This window comes from Oncorhynchus mykiss, chromosome 5 (genome assembly GCF_057628025.1).
Source record: "Oncorhynchus mykiss isolate SJ-2025 chromosome 5, ASM5762802v1, whole genome shotgun sequence".
Lineage (NCBI taxonomy): Eukaryota > Metazoa > Chordata > Actinopteri > Salmoniformes > Salmonidae > Oncorhynchus > Oncorhynchus mykiss.
This window is the reverse complement of record NC_143026.1, coordinates 57,598,482-57,623,608: the sequence shown is the minus strand read 5'-3', so window position 1 is coordinate 57,623,608 and position 25,127 is coordinate 57,598,482. Positions and strand designations below refer to the sequence as shown.

General features: G+C 43.6%; 2 protein-coding genes across 8 annotated transcripts in view; both read right to left on the bottom strand.

Annotated features, from left to right (window-relative positions):
- The window catches only part of rabgap1l (RAB GTPase activating protein 1-like), a 164,956-nt gene that overhangs the window by 75,220 nt on the left and 64,609 nt on the right, over positions 1-25,127 (bottom strand). The gene's annotated exons all lie outside the window — the stretch shown is intronic.
- Positions 8,523-15,664, bottom strand: LOC110524087 (G protein-coupled receptor 52-like). Its single transcript, XM_021603411.3, has one exon. It carries the CDS (start codon positions 12,241-12,243, stop codon positions 11,125-11,127), a length of 1,119 nt encoding a protein of 372 aa, XP_021459086.1. The 5' UTR covers positions 12,244-15,664; the 3' UTR covers positions 8,523-11,124.

Here is a 25,127-nt window from a genome sequence, read left to right as displayed (position 1 = left end):
GGATGTTTTCTCTTCTTGTCAAGTGGGCATGATGGTACAGACGACCCTGAAGTGGCTCCGACGTTGCAGTTGTCACCTAATGTTAACCACTAGATACTCCTGCTGCTCCTTCACACACCAAGACACCCGTGTAAAGTTGGGGGGGGGTCGAGCACCTGTTTGGTTAAACACACTCCAAGCCTTTCAAAAGAGGCAGAGCTGCCCCATCTAAAATGCATAGGGCTGGGTGTGGTGGTGGTATAGTGTGTGTGGTGGTGGTATAGTGTGTGTGTGTGTGTGTGAGGGGTGATGCTCCCAACCCCTTATTCAGAGTAGCCATTACAGCTGTATGGGAGGCATGGAAAAGGCCCATTGTCTCTGACGAGGGGTGTGAATAGCTCATCTTTTATTCGAGGGCATCTCCGCCTCGCCTCACCTCTCAGAGGGGTGCAGGTGTTCATCCTCGCGAGTACACCGTCCTTGCCGGCTCACCAGGAGTGCGTTTGATGGGAGGGCGAGGCGACCCTCCTCGGCAGCAGCGGTGCAGCTGCACAGATTAATAATAAAGGGAATTCATAACACAGTCGGCATAGAGAGGGTTTGTCCATGAATATTCAGCAGGTCTTCTTGGTTCGGGCTTCATGCATATGGATGAAAGGCTGGCAGCAAGCTATATGCCAGAAGAGGGAGGGATGAGGCAAAGGGCAAATAATGGTTTAAGAGAAACACTGATATATGGCCATGTGTTGACTTAACACAACAAACCTCAGCCGTGTAACGCAACAGTAAAGACAGATGCCGGTAGGTTTCCAATGTGATTGACGCGAGCGAGGGGCAGCATGTGTTGAAGAGACAACCGAGCAACATAAACCACAGCAAGAGGTCGAGCTAATAAGATCAGACTTCCGGGTACATCGATGTTGAGAAAAACACAGGGTCAGGTGACAATGTGACCTCCTGGAAGAAAAAGCTTTAAAAAGGTGTGCTCTGTTGTGTAACAAATAGGCCAAAAAATGATGATCAACCGACCAAGCACCCCAGAGACACCAGACTCCTTCCTCAGCTTTCTGCCATTTAAGAGAAAGTCGAGCACAGCAGGGCTGTCAGAAAGAGAGAAAGAGAGAAAGGGACAAAGCTAAATGCCACCAGTAACAACTACACAGTCATCTGAGAGTAAGTCAAAATGGCTGCCACAGCTCTCTGCATGCTCAACACCAGTCTAAGAAGGGACTGATTTAAAACAAGAAAAATGTGTTACCCAGCGTAACCATAGAAAACCGTTTCCCTATACCGTCTGAATCGGTTCAAATGCTTGGCTAATCAAAACGTCCTACACCAAAGGGGAAAAGAGTGAGCGTGAGCCACTTGACTGAGATTTAAGAGTTGAATGTATGGATTTCACCAGCCAAATTGCATCTGGCCTCCAGCTTTCATCGGTGAAATATTAGCCGGCAGCAGCGGAGGTGAAGCGGTAATGAAGGCGCTGCCAAATAGCGAGCGCCTCTCTATGGTGTGAGCGCCAGTGACACGTGTGCATTAGCTCCAATGTCAGGAAAGGGCAAAGTATCTGCATAGCCTCAGCCCGCATTGTCCATTAAAAAGGTATTTTACGGTCAACCCCCTGCGGTCTTCAACGAGAAGTACGGTTGTGTACGCATGATACACACCACCTAACCGGTGTATGCACACAAAAAAGAGCCACAAAAGCATTTCAAATGAAGCTTTCTGATTATGATTGTCGCACGGCGCAACTACACTTTCCCTAACTACCCAACTAAGGAGAATAGAGAATCCAATGGCACCCAACTCCCATAAAATGTTTTCCTTATTTGCACACGCATTCATTTCTCACTGGAACTGCCTTTGATGAAAACATGTACTTACCGTCACCGTGATAGTTTTATCTAGCTACCTTAAAATGGATGCACTAACTAAGTCGCTCTGCATAAGAGCGTCCACTAAATGACTAAAAAGTCAATGGAAAAATGTAGAGAAGTCGTTGTAAGGGTGAACTGGTTCATCGTTTATTCATGACCGCCGAAAGTCCCAAGACCTCTGTGATCAGACAAACATTTGATGTGCTCATTAGATGAAGGTAAAAAAAAAGGTCACATTATTTTCTCTCTCTAACTGCACATATCTCGTTTCCTTTCAGAGGCTGCAGGCAGTAACCTTTTGAAATCCAGCCCCAGATAGAGAGCACGACTTGCTGTGTGTGCATTACAACGCCGGCTAACCCTCGGTCTAGAGATGAACTCTGTTTGCCTTGGAGTTGAATGGCAACAAACAAGCCTACAGACCAGATATACGGTGCATTCGGGAAAGTATTCAGACCACTAGACTTTAAACATTTTGTTACGTTACAGCCTTATTCTAAAATTGATTAAGTAAAATGTTTTCCTCATCAAACTACACACAATGCCCCATAATGACAAAGCAAAAACAGGCAGAAATACCTTATTTACATATGAATTCAGACCCTTTGCTATGAGACTCGAAATTGAGCTCAGGTGCATCCGGTTTCCATTGATCATCCTTGAGATGTTTCTACGACTTGATTGAAGTCCACCTGTGTTAAATGTATTGATTGGATATGATTTTGATAGGCACAAAACTGTCTATATAAAGGTCCAACAGTTGACAGTGTATGTCAAAGCAAAAACCAAGCCATGAGGTCGAAGGAATTGTCTGTAGCTCTGAGACAGAATTGTGTCGAGACACAGATCTGGGGATGGGTAGCAAAACGTTTTTTGAAGGTCCCCAAGAACCCAGTGGCCTCCATCATTCTTAAATGGAAGAAGTTTGGAACCACCAAGACTCTTCCTAGAGCAACTGGGGGAGACGGGCCTTGGTCAGGAAGGTGAACAAGAACCCGATGGTCACTCTGAAAGAGCTCCAATGTTCCTCTGTGGAGATGGGAGAACCTTCCAGAAGGACAACCATTTCTGCAGCACTCCCCCAATCAGGCCTTTATGGTAGAGTGGCCAGACGGAAGCCACTCTTCAGTAAAAAGGTACATGACAGCCCACTTGGAGTTTGCCAAAAGGCACCTAAAGGACTCATTCTCTGGTCTGATGAAATCAAGATTGAACTCTTTGGCCTGAATGCCAAGCTTCACGTCTGGAGAAAACCTGGCACCATCCCTATGGTGAAGCATTGTTGTGGCAGCATCTTGCTGTGGGAATATTGTTTTAGTGGCAGGGACTGGGAGACTAGTCAGGATCGAGGCAAAGATGAACAGTGCAAAGTACAGATAGATCCTTGATGAAGTCCTGAGCGCTCTGGAGCAGGTTCACAGACTCGGGCGAAGGTTCACCTTCCAACAGGACAATGACACTTAGCACACAGCCAAGAAAATGCAGGAGTGGCTTCGGGACAAGTCTCTGAAAGTCCTTGAGTGGCCCAGCAGGGCCCGGACTTGAACCCGATCAAACATTTCTGGAGAGACCTGAAAATAGCTGTGCAGCAACACTCCCCATCCAACCTGGCCGAGCTTGAGAGGGTCTGCAGAGAAGAATGGGAGAAACTCCCCAAATACAGGTGTGCCAGGTTTGTAGCGTCATACCCAAGAAGACTAGAGGCTGTAATCGCTGCCTCTAGTCAACAAAGTACTGAGCAAAGAGACTGAATACTTACGTAAATGTGAAAATGCATTATTATATTTTTAATACATTTGCAAAAAAATAAAACATGTTTTTGCTTTGTCATTATGGGGTATTGTGTGTAGATTGAAGAGGGGAAAAAACTATGTAACGCAATTTAGAATAAGGCTGTAACGTAAGAAAATGAGGAAAAAAGTCAAAGGATCTGAAAACCTTACCAATGCACGGTACATAGCTACAGCATTAGCATGCTAAATACGCCATGTGAATTAATTGATCCTTAAAAAGTTATTTTGCTGATAGACAGTACCAGTCAAGACCACTCTGTGGTCCAACTCATCCCCAACCATCTCAACTGGGTTGAGGTCGGGTGATTGTGGAAGACAGGTCATCTGATGCAGCACTCACTCACTCTCCTTCTTGGTCAAGTAGCCATTACAAAGCCTGGAGGTGTGTTTTGGGTCACTGTGCTGTTGGAAAACAAATGATAGTCCCACTAAGCCAAACCAGATGGGATGGCGATTCGCTGTAGAATGCAGTGGTTGCTGATTCATGCTGATTAAGTGCGCCTTGAATTTAAAAAAATATCAGTGTCACCAGCAAAGCACCCCCACACCTCCTCCTCCATGCTTCACGGTGGGAACCACACATGCAGAGATCATCCATTCACTTACTCGCGTCTCATAAAGACACGGCGGTTAGAACCAAAATCTCAAATTTGGACTCATCAGACCAAAGGACAAATTTCCACCGGTCTAATGTCCATTGCTCGTGTTTCTTGGCCCAAGCAAGTGTCTTATTTTTATTGGTGTTCTTTAGAGGTGTTTGCAGCAATTCGACCATGAAGGCCTGATTCACACAGTCTCCTCTGAACAGTTGAGGTTGAGATGTGTCTGCATTTATTTGGGAAACAATCTGAGGTGCAGTTAACTCTAATGAACTTGTCCTCTGCAGCAGAGATAACTCTGGGTATTCCTTTCCTGTGGCAGTCCTCATGAGAGCCAGTTTCATCATAGCACTTGATGGTTTCTGCGACTGCACTTCTTGAAATGTTCAGAATTGACCGACCTTCATGTCTTAAAGTAATGATGGACAGTCCTTTCATTTTTCTTATTTGAGCTGTTCTTGTCATAATATGGATTTGGTCTTTTACCAAATAGGGATATCTTCTGTATACCACCTCTACCTGGTCACAACACAACTGATTGGCTCGAACGCATTAAGAAGGAAAGAAATTCCACAAATTAACAAGGCACAGCTGTTAATTGAAATGCATTCCAGGTAACTACCTCATGAAGCTGGTTAAGAGGATGCCAAGAGTGTGCAAAGCTGTCATCAAGGCTACTTGGTGGCTACTTTGAAGAATCTCAAATATATTTGAATTGTTTAAAAAGAAAATGGTTACTACATGATTCCATACGTGTTATTTCATATTTTTGATGTCTTCACTATTATTCTACAATGTAGAAGAAAAAAAAGAATTAAGAAAACCCTGGAATGAGTAGGTGTCCAAACGTTTGAGTGGTACTTTATCCCAGAAACTGGCCAGAATCAGCCTTTCAATCATTGCCTGCTTTTTAAAAAATCACTTTACAAAAGTACAGTCAAACCCACCACCAGTAAAAATGTTAATATACACATCAAGAACTCAAGGCAATGTTCAAAGAGGCAATATTTCTGGATTTTATTTATCCCATTATTTTTCAGTTTTATTGGATTGGCATCAACAGCAAAACCACAGCCTTTGACAAAATCTCAGAAATAAAAAAATAGATACTGTGTAATTTCTCGATTTGTCGTCTAATCAAAAACATCTTACTTCATATAGCTACAGCAGCCTAGTTGAATTAACACAAAGGTATGAGTCACCACTGGTCGAGATTTTGTCATAAGATTTGTTTTGTGGTTTTTTGTTTGTTGCCTGAACACATATGTACAGCAGGATAAAACCGACAGACACACTATACATACTCTTATTTAACAAGTAGCGTATCCATTTTGAAATAATAAAATAAATAGACTTTGTACTGTATTAATCAAATCTTTAAAGATACAACACCCTAAGGAATGCACTTTAAATCAGTTATTTTTTTGACCGTTTATTTTGTATTTCCTTCACATCAGAAAGAAATTCAAAACTAGTTTGGTCATTACAATACACATGGAAAGGTGAATAGCCTATTCAGTGGCTCATGGTTATAAAAAACTACTGGCAGAAAATAAACTTAATTAATTGGGTAACACTTACTTCATGAAAACTCAATTAATTGGGAAACACTTATTCGCAGTGTCAATATAATTGTATAACAGTAACCACAAACTGTTTTCTAAATACAAAAAGTTGAGTTAAAGTGGTACATTATCAATAAGTACAATAACTTGCTTGTTAGAATGAAACTACATTCCACTAGTGTTACTGTGGTGTGGAATCAATTAATTCTCATGAAACCATCAGCACAAGATTTACTGTAAAGCAATACCTAAATAGAATTTAGCTTGTCAACAATATTGATTTACCATATATCACAAACGATCTCACAATGTTTGTTGTATTCTCTTGACCACAAGTGATTTGCTTTAGTGTGAAGACAAAGTCATCTGGGGGTAATTCTAGAGAGAATCCAAGTCAACTAAAATAACAATTTGGGTGCTAATTCCTTAAATGGCATGATGTAGAGCTGGGAGATATGGAAAAACATACATAATCACATTAAATATATACATTTTTTTTGCAATAACAAAAAAATCAGCGATAAATTACGCAAAATTATTTTGGGGGGAGGTACTAAAGCTGGGCGATATGGACGAAAAGTAATATTGTGATATATGTAACTATTTTGCTCAATAACAAATACATAAAATATATTTTTTCCCCCCCCAATGGCCAGTTACTTTACATTAGCAGCAGGCCAGGAAAGATAACTGAGATAGCCTATGATTCAAAAGGTACGGTACGTCATCTAACATATCCATGACTTGCATGATTGATATTTTGATGTTCAACCTGTCAAAATAGGATCCACAATGAGATTTTTTGTTTTGTTTTGCTTTTCAGAGGATTTTTCCAGCATCTTTGTGCATATTGGCCACCTGAGGAAGGGGGAACTCAAAACACTTAGCTAGATTGCTAACTCTAACTATGATATTGTTGCTAGATAGCCATGTAGGCTAATTGATTAATCTATCAGTAAATGTAGGCTAATGTTCTACGCACACTTTCCAGTGCTAGGCCTAGGCTAATTGACGTAGGCCTATTCGCTGTAAATGACACGCTCCGCTCGGCTCTGCTACCCGGGTGCGTTCAAATCATATTAACTACACCCCACTCCGTTTGTAAAGTGGTGCCGTGAACTCGATATTAGGAGGTGAGAAATACATTATATCGACTCACAGAAAGCTGCAACTCTCCTCTCGGTAACTAGAACAACACTTTGAGCAACGGTCATAATGATTATGCTTCTCAGAATGCATCTCTGCCTCCTCCGTGCACACAGCGCGAAGAGGGAACGAGAGCAGCCGGCAGCAAAACCGGGATAACTAGATACTGTACTTTCATTGCAGGAATCAACATAATGCATAGGCTACTACTGTTGGGAAAAAAAATAATGGTTTAAGAACAATCTACAGGAACGTTGTGTGGCAAAAATCACCGAAAATTACCAACGTAAGCAAAATGCTTCGGTAAGAGGAAGGCAATGTAGGTGATTTTCTGTTTATCGTCCCAGCTCTATGATGGTAGATTTCTTAAATACATTTCCTGATCTTTCTTATATATTTTGGGGCAGTAGGTAGCCTGGTGGTTAGAGCGTCGTGCCAGTAACCGAACGGTTGCTAGAACGGTTCCTCGAGCTGACAAGGTAAAAGTCTGTCGTTCTGCCCCTGAACAAGGCAGTTAACCCACTGTTCCTAGGCCGTCATTGTAAATAAGAATTTGTTCTTAACTGACTTGCCTAGTTAAATAAAGGTAAAACATTGTGTGTGTATATATATATAAAAATCTCAGATATAGGACAGACACTTCAGAACAAACTTCCATAAGATTTCTTTGGGGGAGTATCCATGTGGCCATTGCAAAATGTTGATTTTGAGGCCAATTAAACATTTCTTTGTGGTTTTTGATGTGTGCCTGTGGTTATTTTCTTGCTGGAAGATCCATTTGCTGTCAAATTTCTGGCTCCTGTCTTTGACCTTAACAAGGGCCCCAGGACCAGTGGGAACTAAGTGGCCCCATAACATCAAAGATCCACCCCCATATTTTACAGTAGGTATGGGGTTATTTTCTGCTTATGTATTCTCATTTAGACGCCAAACCCACCACTGGTGTGTGTGTGGCTAAAGAGCTCTATTTTCATGTCATCCAACAAATGTAAAAGACCTGGAGTTTGCTAAATGGCATTGGCAGTTGGATTGGAACCAGTGCTTTGGTCAGATGAAAACATTGCTCTTTGACCTCGGACACCATTGGTGGGTTTGGTGTCGAAATGAGAATGCATAAGCAGAAAATAACCCTATAACTAATATGCTGCGCGATAAACTAAAATGTTGATTCTTTTTCGTTTTCTAAACAACTAATTGACCAACGTCGGTTCAATTATTTGAATTCCATTTTGTTCAAACAGGCAAATATTCTACATAGTTTAAACGTGGTAATTAACTACAATGACCATAATCAATTCCGTGCATGCCTACTTGTCTGGTCTATGTGGAGCAGACACGGAGATGGGGTGAACACAGAACGTGCGATCAAGAGGGAAAGATGCATGTATCTCTACCTGAAAATACATGATCTAAGTGATTGATAGTTGGTATTCGGCAGTCATAAAAAGTATGCCTTGTTTAATTTGAATTACTACTAAAATAATGATTTGTCAGGCAGCAGCTCTTTAGAGATGAGATGATGACTTGGAATGAAATAATAAAGTCAACAAATAAAACAAATGTAATATACACAACTTAATTATTTTATTAAAGTAATTTGAATAAAATGGTTAATAAGTGATAAGCATTAACGGGCAGTCACTACCATCATGGGACTTTTTGTTTATTCTGCTTTGTTACATCATTCAACCCACAATGCATTGCGCATTTGTCTAAAAAAAATATTTGAAAACTGTGATGACTTTTTAAAATAATTGGAACACAACCGACCTCAAAAAGCACTAATCACTCAGCACTACCTACTGTAAAATAAGGTGGTGGATCTTTGATGTTATGGTCTATTTTGCTTTCACTGGTCCTGGGGCCCTTGTTAAGGTCAAAATCATCATGAACTTTATCCGGCACCAGGACATTTTGGCAAAAAACCTAATTGCCTCTGCCAGGAGGCAGAAACTTGGCTGCAAACGGATCTTCCATCAACACAATAACCCCAAGCACACATCAAAATCACCCCCAAAATAAATAATTTGCCACTAAATCAACTTTTTGTAATGGACATCTCAGTCTTATAAAATAATATGTTTTCCCCATTGTTGTTGAGCATCCAATATAGCTCAGTATTTGAATTATTCCTTCTATAGTCATTTTTTGCTCATCTTTATCAAGGGTGGCAATACTTTCAGACCCCACTGTATATGGTCCATTTGATTACATTTTGTTTTTAAATGCACCTCACACAAGATAAAATAAATCAAATACAGTAATGTGAAGATGTCATCTCAGACATCAAGCAACCATTGGGGAGGGTACGTTTTTTTAAAAGTCTTTTGCGGCAGAATTCAGAACCCCTATGATTATATATGGCCCCTAAAATTATAATGAATCGCGCTACAAATATTAAAGCTTCTGACCACATCATAAGCTCATGAAAAGTGCTGAAACGAGATGGTCCAACTGTATCGGCAAATGTAAGCATGATGGATCTTCAGTCAAGTCAAATGAAGGTCACGTTACAAAACGCAAATTGCATGCAGCCAGAACTGTGTCCCTGTGTATAGATGAACAGAAAGTAAATCTCTGTGATATCTTTTCCAGAAAAATATATCTTTAGGCACATATACAGAACCATCTGTAATGGAAAGCGGGGAATGACTACACAGGTTAAGTAGCATAATGTTGAACAAAAAAAACCAGTCATGATATCGAGGGTTCAGTTAGCCGTGTTGCTTGTTTTTCCCACACGGTCAAATACACATTGACAACACAGGTCTAACTTCAAATGGCCTACACCATAAGAATAGAGAGGGATTTCACAATAGTCTTGGGTATCACTGAAAATGTGCACTTTATGTATTTTTCTACATTATCTATTAAAAAAACGGACCATTCTGGGAATGTACAAGAAAAACTTGGAATGACTTCACCTGCGCTGTATCAAACAGTATAATACATAACTAAAGGCAGTCTTCATGGTGCATTTACTGCACATGCCCACTGTATTTTGTACAATAAGGCCCTAAAAAGGGAACAGTTTCTGCACTTAGCGTGGAAAAGCAGAGGGAACAGAGTCATACATATGACGCTGATCCTTAAGTAGAGTGAAGCAGATTTTTCTGAACTCAACCAAAGATTAAGAGAGAGATGTATGCATTAGTGGACAGAACCCATCCCTCGATCTGCTTCCTAAACAGCTACTGTATAGGAAGCATTGACAAAGATTTATTCTTAAAGAAATAGTACACGTGAAAATATAGAAATATCTAATAAAACTAAATCATTAGTGTGTTTTTTTTATATATTTTTTTTAAGGAGATTGAGTAACTCATCAAATTGAGTGCCCCATCTCTCTGTTTAGGACTGACCGAAAGTCTTTGAACACTCGGACTGCTTGCTAACAGACCTGCAAACACCGCAAAACTTTTGTTTGTCATAACAGGTCAAGGCCACTAGCCCATCTGCTGTTATTTACACCATTGTCCAGGAGTATGTACAGTAAGTAAATAGTCAGCCATTTGCACACACATACCCCATGTCAACTCCTAAAAGGGAGTGTATGCAAATGAGGATTACATGTTGATGTTGTCTATGCTAATTCAGCCTTTGAGTGCCCACCAAGAACACAGACCTATAGTAGCAGTCCAATATTGGTATTTAAATTCAATACACTTTAGTCCATATTACCTTGAAATCAGGGATGCTTAAATCATGAGGTCACCATCAATGTTTGAGGAAAGTGCTTATCCATTTTGAGGACCTCTAACTTTTTATAAGCACTTTACCCGACTGTCGAGGAACAAAAAAATGTAAGATCAAAGCCTGAGAACCATGGTCAAATTAGGTTTTACATAAGGATGCACATACAGTAGGTTACCAGCTAAACTCCACTACACAGGTTTAAAGCCAAAATGTAGTACCAATCTCTCATCCATTTAGTTGTTCAGAAAGTAAACCTTTAAAACAACGTAGCCTCTCTCAGCAATCTAACGTTTGCCTGTAAATCATGGCTTGGCATGACTGTGGCAAAAGTCATTGGTATCCTTCAAAACAAACCGTCTGAGCCTAAATTCTCTCTCTGTGGGACAGCCCTGTCAAATAAATGTTCAGCAGCTTTGTAAAGATGTAACCTTTGAAATTCGCTGCTTTTCTAACAATATCCTCCAACGCCTCAGATGGAGCAGGACTTTGGCCTCTTCCTGGGCTTGGGTTCGCCAAAGTCCCTGTCGTCGGCTGCACAGTGGCTGAAAGAGCAGAGTGTCTGCGAGAGGCGGCGCATGCCCAGGCGGAACACACTGTTGGACAGGCTGTAGATGACGCAGTTGCAGAAGCTGTTGCTGATGGCCAACCAGGTTGTTACAAAGGACAGGGCGGGACTGTCCAGCACGTGGGAGCTCTCCAACAGGAAATATATTATGTAGGGCAGCCAAAGCATGTAGAAGACGCTGGTGATGCGGAATAGCACCATGGCGTAGCGCCTGTCAGGCCCTTGACCCGCGTGGTGCCCCCCGCCGCTGCCACTGCCACCACCCTCCCCAGCCTCCATCTCCTGGCTGGGGAAGCGTGCTCGCCTCTCACTGATCTCCCGGTTGTGCTGCTGGCAGATGCGGAAGATGTGGAAGTAGGTGAAGCAGACTACCAGGGCCGCGGGCGCGTACAGTAGGCATACCACAAAGCCTGTGAAGAGCGCCGAGGTGGGCCAGGAGTGGGCGCACCACTCAAAGATGTCCCCGTGGTAACCCGGCTTGCCCCAGCCAAAGAAAGAGGGCAGAAAGACCAGGCTGGAGTAGACCCAGATGAGGGCGATGCAACCGCGGAGCCGGCACGGCGTCACCAGCTGGTTGTAGGACAGGGGTTTGGTGATGGCCAGGTAGCGATCCACGCTGATGCAGGCCAGACAGGCCATTGAGACGCTCTTGAGCACCGAGATGACGTAGCTGAAGACCTGGCAGGTGATGGGCTCCTGGACGCTGGCCGGGTAGTGCAGCAGGGACAGGGTGGGCACCAGGCAGCTGAGGCCCACTAGCAGGTCGGCGTAGGCCATAGTCTGGATGAAGTAGCTAGTGGTATAGTGGTGCAGCAGGGGGGCGCAGTGGAACACGAAGATCACTGTCAGGTTCCCGGCAATGATGAGCACCGTGAGCAGAACGATGACCGCAGTCTCCAAGACACAGGCCTCCAGGCCCTCGTTCTGGCCCCAGCCCAGGGGACAGGAGTGGTTGGGGTCTGGGCCCACCAGGCTGCTGTTGGCAGTGGGAACCAGGTCTGTCGTCAATGCTGATTGGTTCATCGTTCTGGGCGCGGTCCAGGTGGGTCAGGTTTGTGCTGTGCCAACCACGATGCAGATAGACTGTAACTGAAGACCTGTCTGCCTGTAGCCTCCCTCAGCAAATGGGAGTTCTGGCCTCTCTCGCTCTTTCACCTCGGCTCTCACATAGCTGGGTCTCAATCAAATGAACACTGACTGACGAAAATCAATACAGCCCATAGGAAAGCAGGACTGCCGACTCGGCTCTACTTTTTCGATCAGTCATGCTTAGAGGCAGTGGGGTAATTGTTGAAAGAAGAAAGATATTCCCTCCAAAAACAGAAAAGGGTCTGCCGGTGCTATGCCAGGCATTTATCCCGGCGGCAGGGATCCCCATTGCTCTCCCTGACAGTCTGCGGCCACATCTCCTGATTCATAAGAGGGCTGCCACTGGGAGACTGGGGACGGAGAGCAGGTGTTGTCCTCACAAGGGCAAAAAGCACAGGAGGTGCAGGGTAGTCGGCATGTGGGGGAGAAACATGAGGCAGGCAGGCAGGGCGCTCTGGTGCAGATCCTACTGCAGATTAAATAAGACCGGGAGCATGTGACTCCTATTTTGAGACTATAGATAAGAGAAAATAGTATTAAAACATTTAGCGTGTCGGTATAATTTCGACTTTCAGATAGCTTGTTTACTGTCAGAGAAAGATCCACTGGGAAAACCCCAAATTCATATGAGTAATTACATCCCCGTTAGCCATTGTGTTTGGTTCATACCTAAAGTCCTCTCTAAAGTTCCAAAATGCTGTTAGACAAGCCGCAATTGTTTCTCAGTCTTGTAGTATGCACATCCTCTTATTTTGGGGTAGTGAGTGGTCCCGTGGTCAGTGTCTGGACCCCATGTACGCCCCGCTATTGTCCGAATCAAAACACAGACACGCTAGACAAACACAGGGCTCTCTGCGGTGGTTAATATCACAGCTCTCGTTCCACAGAGCGCCGGGGGAATTATGTTTTACAATGTTCCCCAATCAGAGAGAAGCCAAAGGAGGCGCAGAATAATCTGGATCCTGTTATGTGTGTGTGTAGCCACAAATCTGGCTTTGGTCTCTGGAATCCCAATCCACGCACTTTTCTGAAACTTTCATTCTCCAGGTTGAGAGGCAAAAGCTGGTTGCAAAAGAGGATTTTTCAGGCAAAGAATGTAGGAGTTGTCAGGAGTCTCACACAATCGGATCAATAGATACTGGAGCCGGTAGAAGACATCTGGGTGTCTCAGAGCTCCTCGGACTGTCTCCCCTTAGAAATTCTGTTCAGGGCGCCGGCTGAGATGGATGTGGGATCAATCTGCATTCCGCTTGTTTACAGCCTAGGGTGAAAGCTCTTTACGTCAGCCTCGCCTCTTAAGCGCTTGTTTCCATTATTGATATTATTAGTACATATACATGCCCGTTCCATTCAAATACGTTTTTTTTAGGTGTTTTTCAGGGGAGGCACAGCTGTCTGGACTTTTGACTCTTTCTTCCACTCAGTACGTCTGCTCCTTGTTACAAAAACCAAGCCACAGCAAAAGAGAAACGACTCCACCAGTACAGAGAGTTCCAGTTTCAATGCTGTCCTCTGTGTGCGTCTCCTCTAATTTCCATTCCCCCAGCCGAACTCAGCTTTCGCCAAACGAATAACCGAAGAGACAGAAATACAATTTCATTCAGCAAAGCAGTCCTGGAGTGAAGCACAAAATAAATAAATAGGAACCTTTTGGAGAGAGGAGCTGTCCCTCACCAACTGGTGCAGTGGGAAAGAGATGCTGTGACTGGCTTACAGTTCCTTTTCCCTTCGCTCTCGTTCTCGTTCTCCCGCTCACTCTCTTTACCCTGCACGCACACACACACATGCTCGCTCTCACTCTCTCCCGTTCCCTCTGAACCGCGCTCTACCCCTCCCTCTGATACACCCGATCTCTCACTCTCTCTACCCCCTCCCATTTGGGCTGCACCTGAGGTCCTTTACCAACCCAGCCACAATACTATCTTTCGCTCCTCTAATGTCTCTCCTCTTGTTTTTAGAGCTACATTTGGATAGTTTACTAATCTGAAATCACTAGGCTAATCTATCAGTCCATTTTCTATTAACTAGCTCCCTCCCCCAATATGGCTTTCCCTCTGACTCTCTGCCCCCAGTCCATTGCTCCGACCAATGACCAAACCCAGCCATGCCTGCCCCTTAGTTACAGTTGCCAGGCATTTCAGTTAGTTGGGATCATCCTTCACTGGCAGACAGTGTAACAAGCGGCAGAAAATTGAGGAGGCAGGAGGTCAGTTTCAGAGGTAGATGGTCTGTATACCATTGCCGAGTTCAGGCTCAACTAACCTCTACAATAATGAAAACAATAGGATATACAAGAAAGCTATACTTTTAAAGCTACTTGCGTATGCTCTATAAAACTGAACATGGAGATTCCCAAGAAGATAAGAACAGACGAGAAAGTGGCATGGTGAAGTGGATAACCTGATGTCCTTCACCTTTTGGACTACAGGTGAAAAACGGTCACAACCAGAAGGCTACTGTACGTTAATAATTATTTCGCAGGGAGAGAGAAAGAGAAAAAAAAGGGAGGGCTGTAAAAACAAGGAGGGCTGTAAGGGCTGTAATCCCCTTCCCTGTCCCACCCCCTCTGAGCCTTTTGATCCCAGCCACTATGGCTACTGTGTTGGGACAAGCGGGCAGGCCCCTGTCCGGGCTACTTTGTTTCGAGCTACTCAATACGAGTATAAATATCAACGCATTACAAAAACAAACCTAGTGCGGCACACGGGAGAAGAAGTCAAGGTCACCCCAATGCTAATGCTTCACAATAGGCGTTATGTGAAAAGGAGATTTGAATGAGAAATTACCATATGCTCTCTACAAAGGCTGCAGAGAATTAGGGATGGGCATTTGAACATTTTGTACTGTTCATGTACTCGCATGCTTTATTTTCCTTCGAGTACTCGAATGGGAAAGTAATGTTTGTACTTATCTATACCAATAATGAGCAACAATGCTTCATTAGCTACAACCATTACAGATAACAAATCCTAATGGCTAAATTGCCCAATATAGAGTGTACAAAAAAATTAGGAACACCTGCTCTTTCCATGACAGACTGACAAGGTGAATCCAGGTGAAAACTATGATCCCTTATTGACGTCGCATGATAAATACACAAATCAGTGTAGTTAAAGAAAGATTTTTAAGCCTCGAGACAATTGAGACATGGATTGTGTATGTGTACCATTCAGAGGGTGAATTGGCAAGACAAAAGTTAAGTGACTTCGAACGGGGTATGATAGTCGGTGCCAGGCACACTGGTTTGAGTGTGTCAAGAACGCTGCTGGGTTTTTCACACTCAACGGTTTCCTGTGTGTATCAACACCTTATAGAGTACATGACAAATTGAGGCTGTTCCGAGGGCAAAAGGGGGTGCAACCTGCTCACTCAGTGTATATTCAGTCAATAAAAAAACAAGTGCCATTTAAGATTCATTAACTGAAACCGTATTATCAACTGGTTATATTATATTGTGGAACTCAAATCTTTAAAAAAAAATACCTCAGCAGTGACGCTTACTTGTAAAAGCCTTATGTTAGGAATCTAAAGGACTACGTAAAAGGTAGGTTCAGTAATTAAACATGAACAGATATCCAATTCAAATCAATCAAATCTAATTTTATTGGTCACATGCAACGAATACAACAGGTGTAGATTTAACAGTGAAATGCTTACTTATGAGCCCATTCCCAACCGTGCATTGTTAACTTCTTGGTGACAGGGGGCAGTATTTTCACGTCCGGATGAAATGCATGCCCAAATTCAACTGCCTGCTACTCATCCCCAGAAGATAAGATATGCATATTATTAGTAGATGGGCTTTCATTGGGAATCCAGATTTCTCGCAGTTCCCACCGCTTCCAATGGATGTCACCAGTCTTTAGAAATTGGTTGAGGTTTTCCCTTTGTGTAATGAAGAAGTACGGCCATCTTGAACGAGGGTCACTTGAAGTGTACTGTTAGATAGAGGCGCGTGACCAGAAAGCTAGCTACAGTTTGTTTTCCTCCTGTATTGAACACAGATCATCCCGTCTTCAATTTTATCGATTATTTACGTAAAAAAAATACCTAAAGTTGTATTACAAAAGTAGTTTGAAATGTTTTGGCAAAGTTTAACAGGTAACTTTTGAGATATTTTGAAGTCACGTGCGCAAGTTGTAACCAGTGTTTTTCTGGATCAAACGTGCCAAATAAATGGACATTTTGGATATATATCGACGGAATTAATCGAACAAAAGGACCATTTGTGATGTTTATGGGACATATTGGAGAGCCAACAAAAGAAGCTCGTTAAAGGTAAGGCATGAATTATATTTTTATTTCTGTGTTTTGTGTCACGCCTGCAGGGTTGAAATATGCTTCTCTCTCTTTATTTACTGGGTGCTATCCTCAGATAATAGCATCTTTTGCTCTCGTCGAAGAGCCTTCTTGAAATCTGACATGTTGGCTGGGTTCACAACACGTGTAGCTTTTTTGTGTGATTTAATGAAAGTTTGATTTTTATAGTAGAGGTTAAGAGAGGTTAAGAACCAACACAAATATTTGCAAAATAAAAAAGTAAATAGTAACACAAAAACAATAATGAGGCTATATACAAGGAGCAACTGTACCGAGTCAATGTGCAGGAGTACCAGGTAGTTGAGATAATTCAGTATTTACATGTGAGAAGGGTTAAAAGTGACTAGGCAATCAGGATATATAATTGATTTATTTGTATTTCACCTTTATTTAACCAGGTAGGCCAGTTGAGAACAAGTTCTCATTTACAACTGCGACCTGGCCAAGATAAAGCAAAGCAGTGCGACAAAAACAACAGAGTTACACATGGAATAATAACACAATAGAAAAAAAGAAAGTCTATATACAGTGTGTGCAAATGTTAAGAGTGAAAGTGTCTAAGTATGTGGCGTCAATATGCATGTGTGAGCGTATGTAGTGTGTGGGTAGAGTCTAGTGAGTGTGTTGGTAGAGTCTAGTGAGTGTGCATAATCAGTTCAAGGGAGTCCGTGCAAAACAATTCAGATAAATAATAAAGGGGGGCAATGTAGACAGAGTTCAGAGTGTCAAATCAAGTTCAGTGTGTCAAATGTTGTCCGGACCTCTGGCAGTCTCTATGAGGGTACCACAGGGTTCAATTCTCGGGCTGACTCTGTTCTCTGTATATATCAACAATGCTGCTCTTGCTGCAGTTGATTCCCTGATCCACCTCTACGCAGACGACACCATTCTGTATACGTCTGGCCCTTCTTTGGACACTGTGTTAACTTCTTTGGGACTGGGGGGCAGTATTGAGTAGCTTGGATGAATAAGGTGCCCAGAGTAAACTGCCTGCAACTCAGGCCCAGAAGCTAGAATATGCATATAATTTGTAGATTTGGATAGAAAACACTCTGAAGTTTCTAAAACTGTTTGAATGATGTCTGTGAGTGGGGAAAGAGAGCTGATTGAGTCAGGTGTCTGGCAGAGTGCCATGAGCTCAGTCTCGCGCACTCCCGTGAGAGTTAGCTGCGTTCCATTGCATTTCTACAGACAAAGGAATTATCCGGTTGAAACATTATTGAAGATTTGGATTTACAACAAGTTTATCTTTAACATGGTGTAAAATACTTGTGTGTTTGAGGAATTTTAATTATGGGATTTCTGTTGTTTTGAATTTGGCACCCTGCAATTTCACTGGCTGTTGAAGAGGTGGGACGCTACCGTCCCACATATCCCAGAAAGGTTAACAAACCTCCAAACGAGCTTTGATGACATACAACACTCCTTCCATGGACTCCAACTACTCTTAAATGCATGCTTTTCAACCGTTCGCTGCCCGCACCCGCCCGCTCGACTAACATCACTACTCTGGATGGTTCTGACCTGAATATGTGGACAACTACAAATTCCTAGGTGCCTGGCTACACTGTAAACTCTCCTTCCAGACTCATATTAAACATCTCCAATCCAAAATGAAATCTAGAATCAGCTTTCCATTCCACAACAAAGCCTCCTTCACTCATGCCGCCAAACATACCCTAGTAAAACTGACTATCCTACCAATCCTAGACTTTGGCGATGTCATTTACAAAATAGCCTCCAACACTCTACTCAGCAAACTGGATGGAGTCCATCACAGTGCCATCCGTTTTGTCACCAAAGCCCCATATACCACCCACCACTGAGACCTGTATGCTCTAATCAGCTGGCCCTTGCTACATATTCGTCGCTAGACCCACTTGCTCCAGGTCATCTATAAGTCTTTGCCACCTTATCTCAGCTCACTGGTCACGATAACAACACCCACCCGTACCACACGCTCCAGCAGGTATATCTCACTGGTCATACCCAAAGCCAACACCTCCTTCGGCCGCCTTTACTTACAGTTCTCTGCTGCCAATGACTGGAACGAAATGCAAAAATCGCTGAAGCTGGAGACTTATATTTCCCTCACTAACTTTAAACATCAGCTATCCGATCGCTGCAGCTGTACATAGCCCATCTGTAAATAGCTCATCCAATCTACCTACCGCATCCCCACATTGTTTTTATTTACTTTTCTGCTCTTTTGCACACCAGTATTTCTACTTGCACATCTATCACTCCAGTGTTAATTTGCTAAATTGTAATTACTTGCTACTATGGCCTATTTATTACCTTACCTCCTCACGCCATTTGCACACACTGTATATAGACTTTCTTTTTCTCTAGTGTGTTATTGACTGTACGCTTGTTTATTCAATGTGTAACTCAGTTGTTGTTTGTGTCGCACTGCTTTGCTTTATCTTGGCCAGGTTGCAGGTGTAAATAAGAACTTGTTCTCAACTGGCCTACCTGGTTAAATAAAAAAATAAATGTAAATTGTCCATGTAGCCATTTGATGAATGTTCAGCAGTCTTGTGGCTTTGGGGTAGAAGCTATTCAGGTGCCTTTTGGTCACAGACTTGGTGTTCCGGTATCGCTTGCCGCTAGGTAGCAAAGAGAACAGTCTATGACTTGGGTGGCTGGAGTCTTTGACCATTTTTGGGGCACCAGTGATGTACATAGCCCCAGTTTGGCCCTAGTGATGTACAGGGCTGTACGCACTACCCTCTGTAGAGCCTTGCGATTGGATGCCGAGCAGTTGCCATACCAAACAGTGATACAGCCAGTCAAGATGCTCTAAAATGGTGCAGCTGTAGAACTTTGAGGATCTGAGGGTCGTTTACAAATCTTTTCAGCCTCCTGAGGGGGAAGAGGCGTTGTCGTGTTCTCTATACGACTGTGTGGGCCATGATAGATCCTTAGTGATGTGGACACAGAGGAACCTCTAGACACATGCTCTACTATAGCCCGTTGATGTGAATGTGGGCATGTTCGGCCCTCTGTTTCCTGTAATCCACGATACGGTCCGTTGTCTTGCCCACTTTGAGGGACAGGAGGTTGTTGTCCTGATGCCACACTGCCAGGTCTCTGACCTCCTCCCTACAAGCTGTCTCATCGTCATTGTGATCAAGCCTACCACCGTTGTGTCGTCGGCAAACTTAATGGTTATGTTGGAGTTGTGCGCGGCCACGCAGTCATAGGTGAACAGGGAGTACAGGAGAGGACTGAGCACACACCCCTGAGGGTCAGCATGGAGGATGTATTGTTGCCTATCCTCACCACCTGGGGCGACCCCTCAGGAAGTCCAGGATTCAGTTGCAGAGAGAGGCGTTCAGTCCCAAGGACCTTAGCTAACGGATGAGCTTGTAGGGCACTGGCTGTTGAAAGCAGAGCTGTAGTCAATGAACAGCTTGGGGAGAATTCATCGGCGAGTGGATAATCCGTCTTTACCATGAGTCTTACTGGCGAACAAGCAATTACTGGAGAATAAACTGGATGAGCTCCATTTGAGACTATCCTACCAACGGGACATTTAAAAACTAATAATATCTTACGTGTCACCGAGTCGTGGCTGAACGATAACAGTTGGCTGAGTTTTCCATGCATTGGCAGGACAGAACCACCTCCGGTAAGATGAGGGGTGGTGGTCTGTGTCAATTTGTCAACAAAAGTTGGTGCACAATCTCTAATATTAAGGAAGTCTCGAGGTTTTGCTCGCCTGAAGAAGAGTACCTCGTAAGCTGTAGACCACACTATTTATCAAGAGAGTTTGTCTATATTTTTCGTAGCAGTCTATTTACCACCAAACAGATGCAGGCACTAAGTGCTGTATAAGGCCATAAGCAAACAAGAGAATGCTCACCCAGAAGCGGCGGTCCTAGTGGCGGGGGGATTTAATGCAGGAAAACTTAAATCAGTTTTCTACCAGCATGTTACATGTACAACCAGAAAGAAAAACTCCACACACAGACACTTACAAATCTCTCCCTCACCCTCCAATTGGCAAATCTGACCCTAATTCTATCTTCCTGATTACAAGAAAAAAAACTCAATCAGGAAGTACCAGTGACTCGCTCAATACGGAAGTGGTCTGATGACGAGGATGACAAGCTACAGCCTTAATAGCACAGACTAGAATATGTTCCGGGATTCATTCGATGGCATTGAGGAGTATACCACATCAGTCACCAGCTTCATCAAAAAGTGCATCAACGATGTCGTCTACACAGTGTCCATATGTACATATCCCATCCAGAAGCCATGGATTACAGGCAACATCTGCACTGAGCTAAAGTCTAGAGCGGGACACTAATCTGTGTTTCAAGCAGACCACCATAGTCCCTGTGCCCAAGAACGCCAAGGTAACTGACCAAAATGACTACCGCCCCATAGCACTCACGTCTGTGGCCATGAAGTGCTTTGAAAGGCTGGTTATGGCTCACAACATCATCCCAGAAACACTAGACTCACTACAATTCACATACCGCCCCAACAGATCCACAGATGATGCAATCTCTATTGACAAAAGGAACACCTGCGAGAGAATGCTGTTTACTCTATGTAAACTGGAAACCATATATCCTGAGGCTGCATTTATTGTAGCTTGGGATTTTAACAAAGCTAATCTGAAAACAAGGCTTCCTAACTTCTATCAGCATTTCAAACAAGCTGGTAGCATTCTGGATCATTGCTACTCAAACTTCCATGATGCATACAAAGCCCTCCCCCACCCTCCCTTCAGCAAATTTGACCATGACTACATTTTTTTGCTCCCATCCTATAGGCAGAAACCATCAGGAAACGCCCATGCTCAGGTCTATCCAACGCTGGTCTGACCAATCGGATTCCATGCTTTAAGATTGCTTCGATCACGTGAACTGGGATACGTTCCAGGTAGCCTAAGACAACAACATTGCCAATACGCCGACTCGGTGAGCAAATGTATTAGCAAGTGCATCCGAGTACCCTAAGTGACTATTTAAACCTTCCCGAACCAGAAACAGTGAATGGATGGCAGCATTCGAGTAAAACTGAAAGCGCGAACCACCGGCTTTTAATCATGCCAAGGCGACTGGAAACATGACCGAATACAAACAGTGCAGTTATTCCCTCCGCAAGGCAATCAAAACATGCAAAGCGTCAATATAGAGACAAAGTAGAGTGGAAATTCAACTGCTCAAACACGTGACATATGTTGCAGGGTCTACAGCCAAACCCGGATTACAAAAAGAAAACCAGTCCCGTTGCGGACATCGACGTCTTGCTTCCAGACAAATTAAAACAACCTCTTTTCTCACTTTGAGGACAATACAGTGCCAATGACACGGCCCACTACCAAAGCCTGTGGGTTCTCCTTCTCCGTGGCCAACGTGAGAAAAACATTTAAACGTGTTAACCCTCGCAAGGCTGCCGGCCCAGATGGGATCCCTAGCCACGTCCTCAGACCATGCACAGAGCAGCTGGCTGGTGTGTTCACAGACATATTCGGGGCGGCAGGGTAGCCTAGTGGTTAGAGCTGTAACCGAAAGGTTGCAAGTTCAAATCCCTGAGCTGACAACGTACAAATCTGTCGCTCTGCCCCTGAACAGGCAGTTAACCCACTGTTCCTAGGCTGTCATTGTTATACTCTTTTACTACTGTTTTATACAACTTTTTCTGCATCATCAACTTTTTCTTATATTATTATGTGTCAGGGAAAGCTCATTGGATTCCCAGTTGTGCAGTTGGCTCTTGCTTGGGCCTCAGCCTGACCCAAGGACAACTGTTGTGATGTGGCCTTCACACTCACGACCAGAGAAGTTTTGGGCTTTGGCGTGTTTCTCCCTAATACAAACTGTAATTTCTGGGGCAGCAGCACTGAGCACAGCTCTGTTCCTGTACAAATACAACACAAAGATCTTATGAAAAGCGAAAAGATCTGTTCGGTGGGGGCATTTTTTTTTATTACATGCATCCTATATCCCAGATGAATGACACGTGAAAAAAAAATAAATCATAGTTTATTGTTGCCACGGCCATTCCTTTCCCCTCTTCGCCATTGTGTTTTTTGGTGTCAAGCGGCAAAACCAAGCATGCGTTTCTCCGACGAGAAATCAAAGCATGGTGTGCACTGTTAATGGAGCCTACCGGGCTGTGAGAACAGGAGTTGAGTATATGAAGGTGGTGGGTTGCATTAAAGTCCCTATAGTGCTTGAGGGGCTGTAAACAGGACTGCATTGTGAGGGGGGGGGGGGGGGGGGGGGGTTGGTGGGTAGGGCTGTAGCCCAGTAGTGCAGCTGGCCTGAAGACACTGAGGGGGGTATTGTGAGTGACAGATACTCACTGAGCCCAAGGGCACTTCTCATGCAGAAAGGGATGACAGCTCGGGAACTGAACACAGGGGTAGGCTAGGGCTGGAACAATGACAGAGAAGACAGGGCTGAAACCCAGAGGAATCCCAGAAATGAATTTGATGGAAGGAGAAGTGTAGATTATCTATTTGAATATGTGAAATGAAAAAGAGATTTACATAACCATTTCACCTACGCAGGTTGAAAGAGTCTAATGCAAGAGACATGCAACAATTCAGAATTGCCTCTTGCAGGGTTCATACACATTTTGTCGGATGGAATTTCATGACTTAAAACCCAATTTTCATTACCAACAATTGGCAGCGTCTATGCAATCAACAACAAAACAATTGCCGTAATGTGGTACCAACACTGGGAGGCGGCTCTCTGATCCCATGTACCATCTCCTGTTGTTGAGCAAGGCACTTAACCCCCCCAAAAAGTAGTAAACCTGTTTGGCAACTATATAAAACACATGTGGCCAACCCTCAGACTGGAGAACTACTGGGTGTGCAGACTTTTCAACAAGGCTGCCCAAACACATCAGAGCCGGTATATCAAGGCCCAGTTGAGCAGCTAATTTCTAAACTGTGGTTTGTTAAGAGGGGGACTGGAATAAAAGCCTGCACCCCCATTAGCTCTCCTACCTAGAGGATGGTTGACCACCCTTGATAAAAAAACATTGCAACATTAAAACCTAATACGTTTTAGGCCTTTTAAAATAATTTGCTCATTCAACATATCAAAGACCAAATGGCTATGGTAGGCAACAAATATTTTGACTGAGTTTGACGCAAGCCCACAAATGTTCAGGAAATGTGAACTAGAAAAGTTACTCATAATAATCCTAGCTACCTTAGAAGTGTTTACTTTGCAGACTGACTAGAATCTATTAAGTTGCAATGTCCCATACATTGGATGCCCAAATCAACTGGAAGTACAGCGCATTTGGAAAGTATACAGACCCATTAACTTGTTCCACTTTGTTATGTTACAGCCTTATTCTAAAATTGATTACATTGCTATTTTTCCCTCATCAATCTACACACAATACCCCATAATGACAAAGCAAAAACAGGTTTAGACATTTTTGCAAATGTATTAAAAAATGAAATATTTACATAAGTATTTATTCCATTCTTCTCTGCAGATCCTCTCAAGCTGTTAGGTTGGATGGAGGAGCATCACTGCAGCTATTTTCAAGTCTCTCCAGAGATGTTTGATTGGGTTCAAGTCCGGGCTCTGGCGGGGCCACTCAAGGACATTCAAAAGACTTGTCCCGAAGCCCCTCCTGCATTGTCTTGGCTGTGTGCTTGGTGTTGTTGCCCTGTTGGAAGGTGAACCTGTGCCATAGTCTGAGGTCCTGAGAGCTCTGGAGCAAGTTTCCATCAAGGATCTCTCTATACTTTGCTCCGTTCATCTTTGCCTCGATCCTGATTAAACTCCCAGTCCCTGCCGCTTAAAAACATCCCCACAGCATGATGCTGCCACCACCATGCTTCACCGTAGGGATGGTGCCAGGTTTCCTCCAGATGCATTCAGGCCAAATAATTCAATATTGGTTTCATCAGACCAGAGAATCTTGTTTCTCATGGTCTGAGAGTCTTTAAGTGCCTTTTGGCAAACTCCAAGCGGACTGGTCATGTGCCTTTTACGGAGGATTGGCTGCCATCTGGCCACTACCATAAAGGCCTGATTGGTGGAGTGCTGCAGATATGGTTGTCCTTCTGGAAGGTTCTCCCATCTCCACAGAGGAACTCTGGAGCTCTGTCAGAGTGACCATCAGGTTCTTGGTCACCTCCCTGACCGAGGCCTTTCTCCCCCGATTGCTGTTTGGCCGTACGGCCAGATCTAGAAAGAGTCATGGTGTTTCCAATATTCTTCCATTTAAGAATGATGGAGGCCACTGTTTTGGGTGACCTTCAATACTGCAGACAATTTGTGGTACCCTTCCCCATATCTGTGCCTCGACACAATCCTGTCTCGGAGCTCTACGGACAATTCCTTCGACCTCATGGCTTGTTTTCTTTTCTCTGACATGCACTGTCAACTGTTGGACCTTATATAGACAGATGTGCGCCTTTCCAAATGATGTCCAACTAAATTAATTTACCACAGGTTAAGTTGTATTAACATCTCAAGGATGATCAGGATGCACCTGAG

Bases quoted from the DNA above. Each gene is read 5' to 3' on its own strand.
- LOC110524087 (XM_021603411.3), bottom strand. From the start codon at position 12,243: ATGAACCAATCAGCATTGACGACAGACCTGGTTCCCACTGCCAACAGC.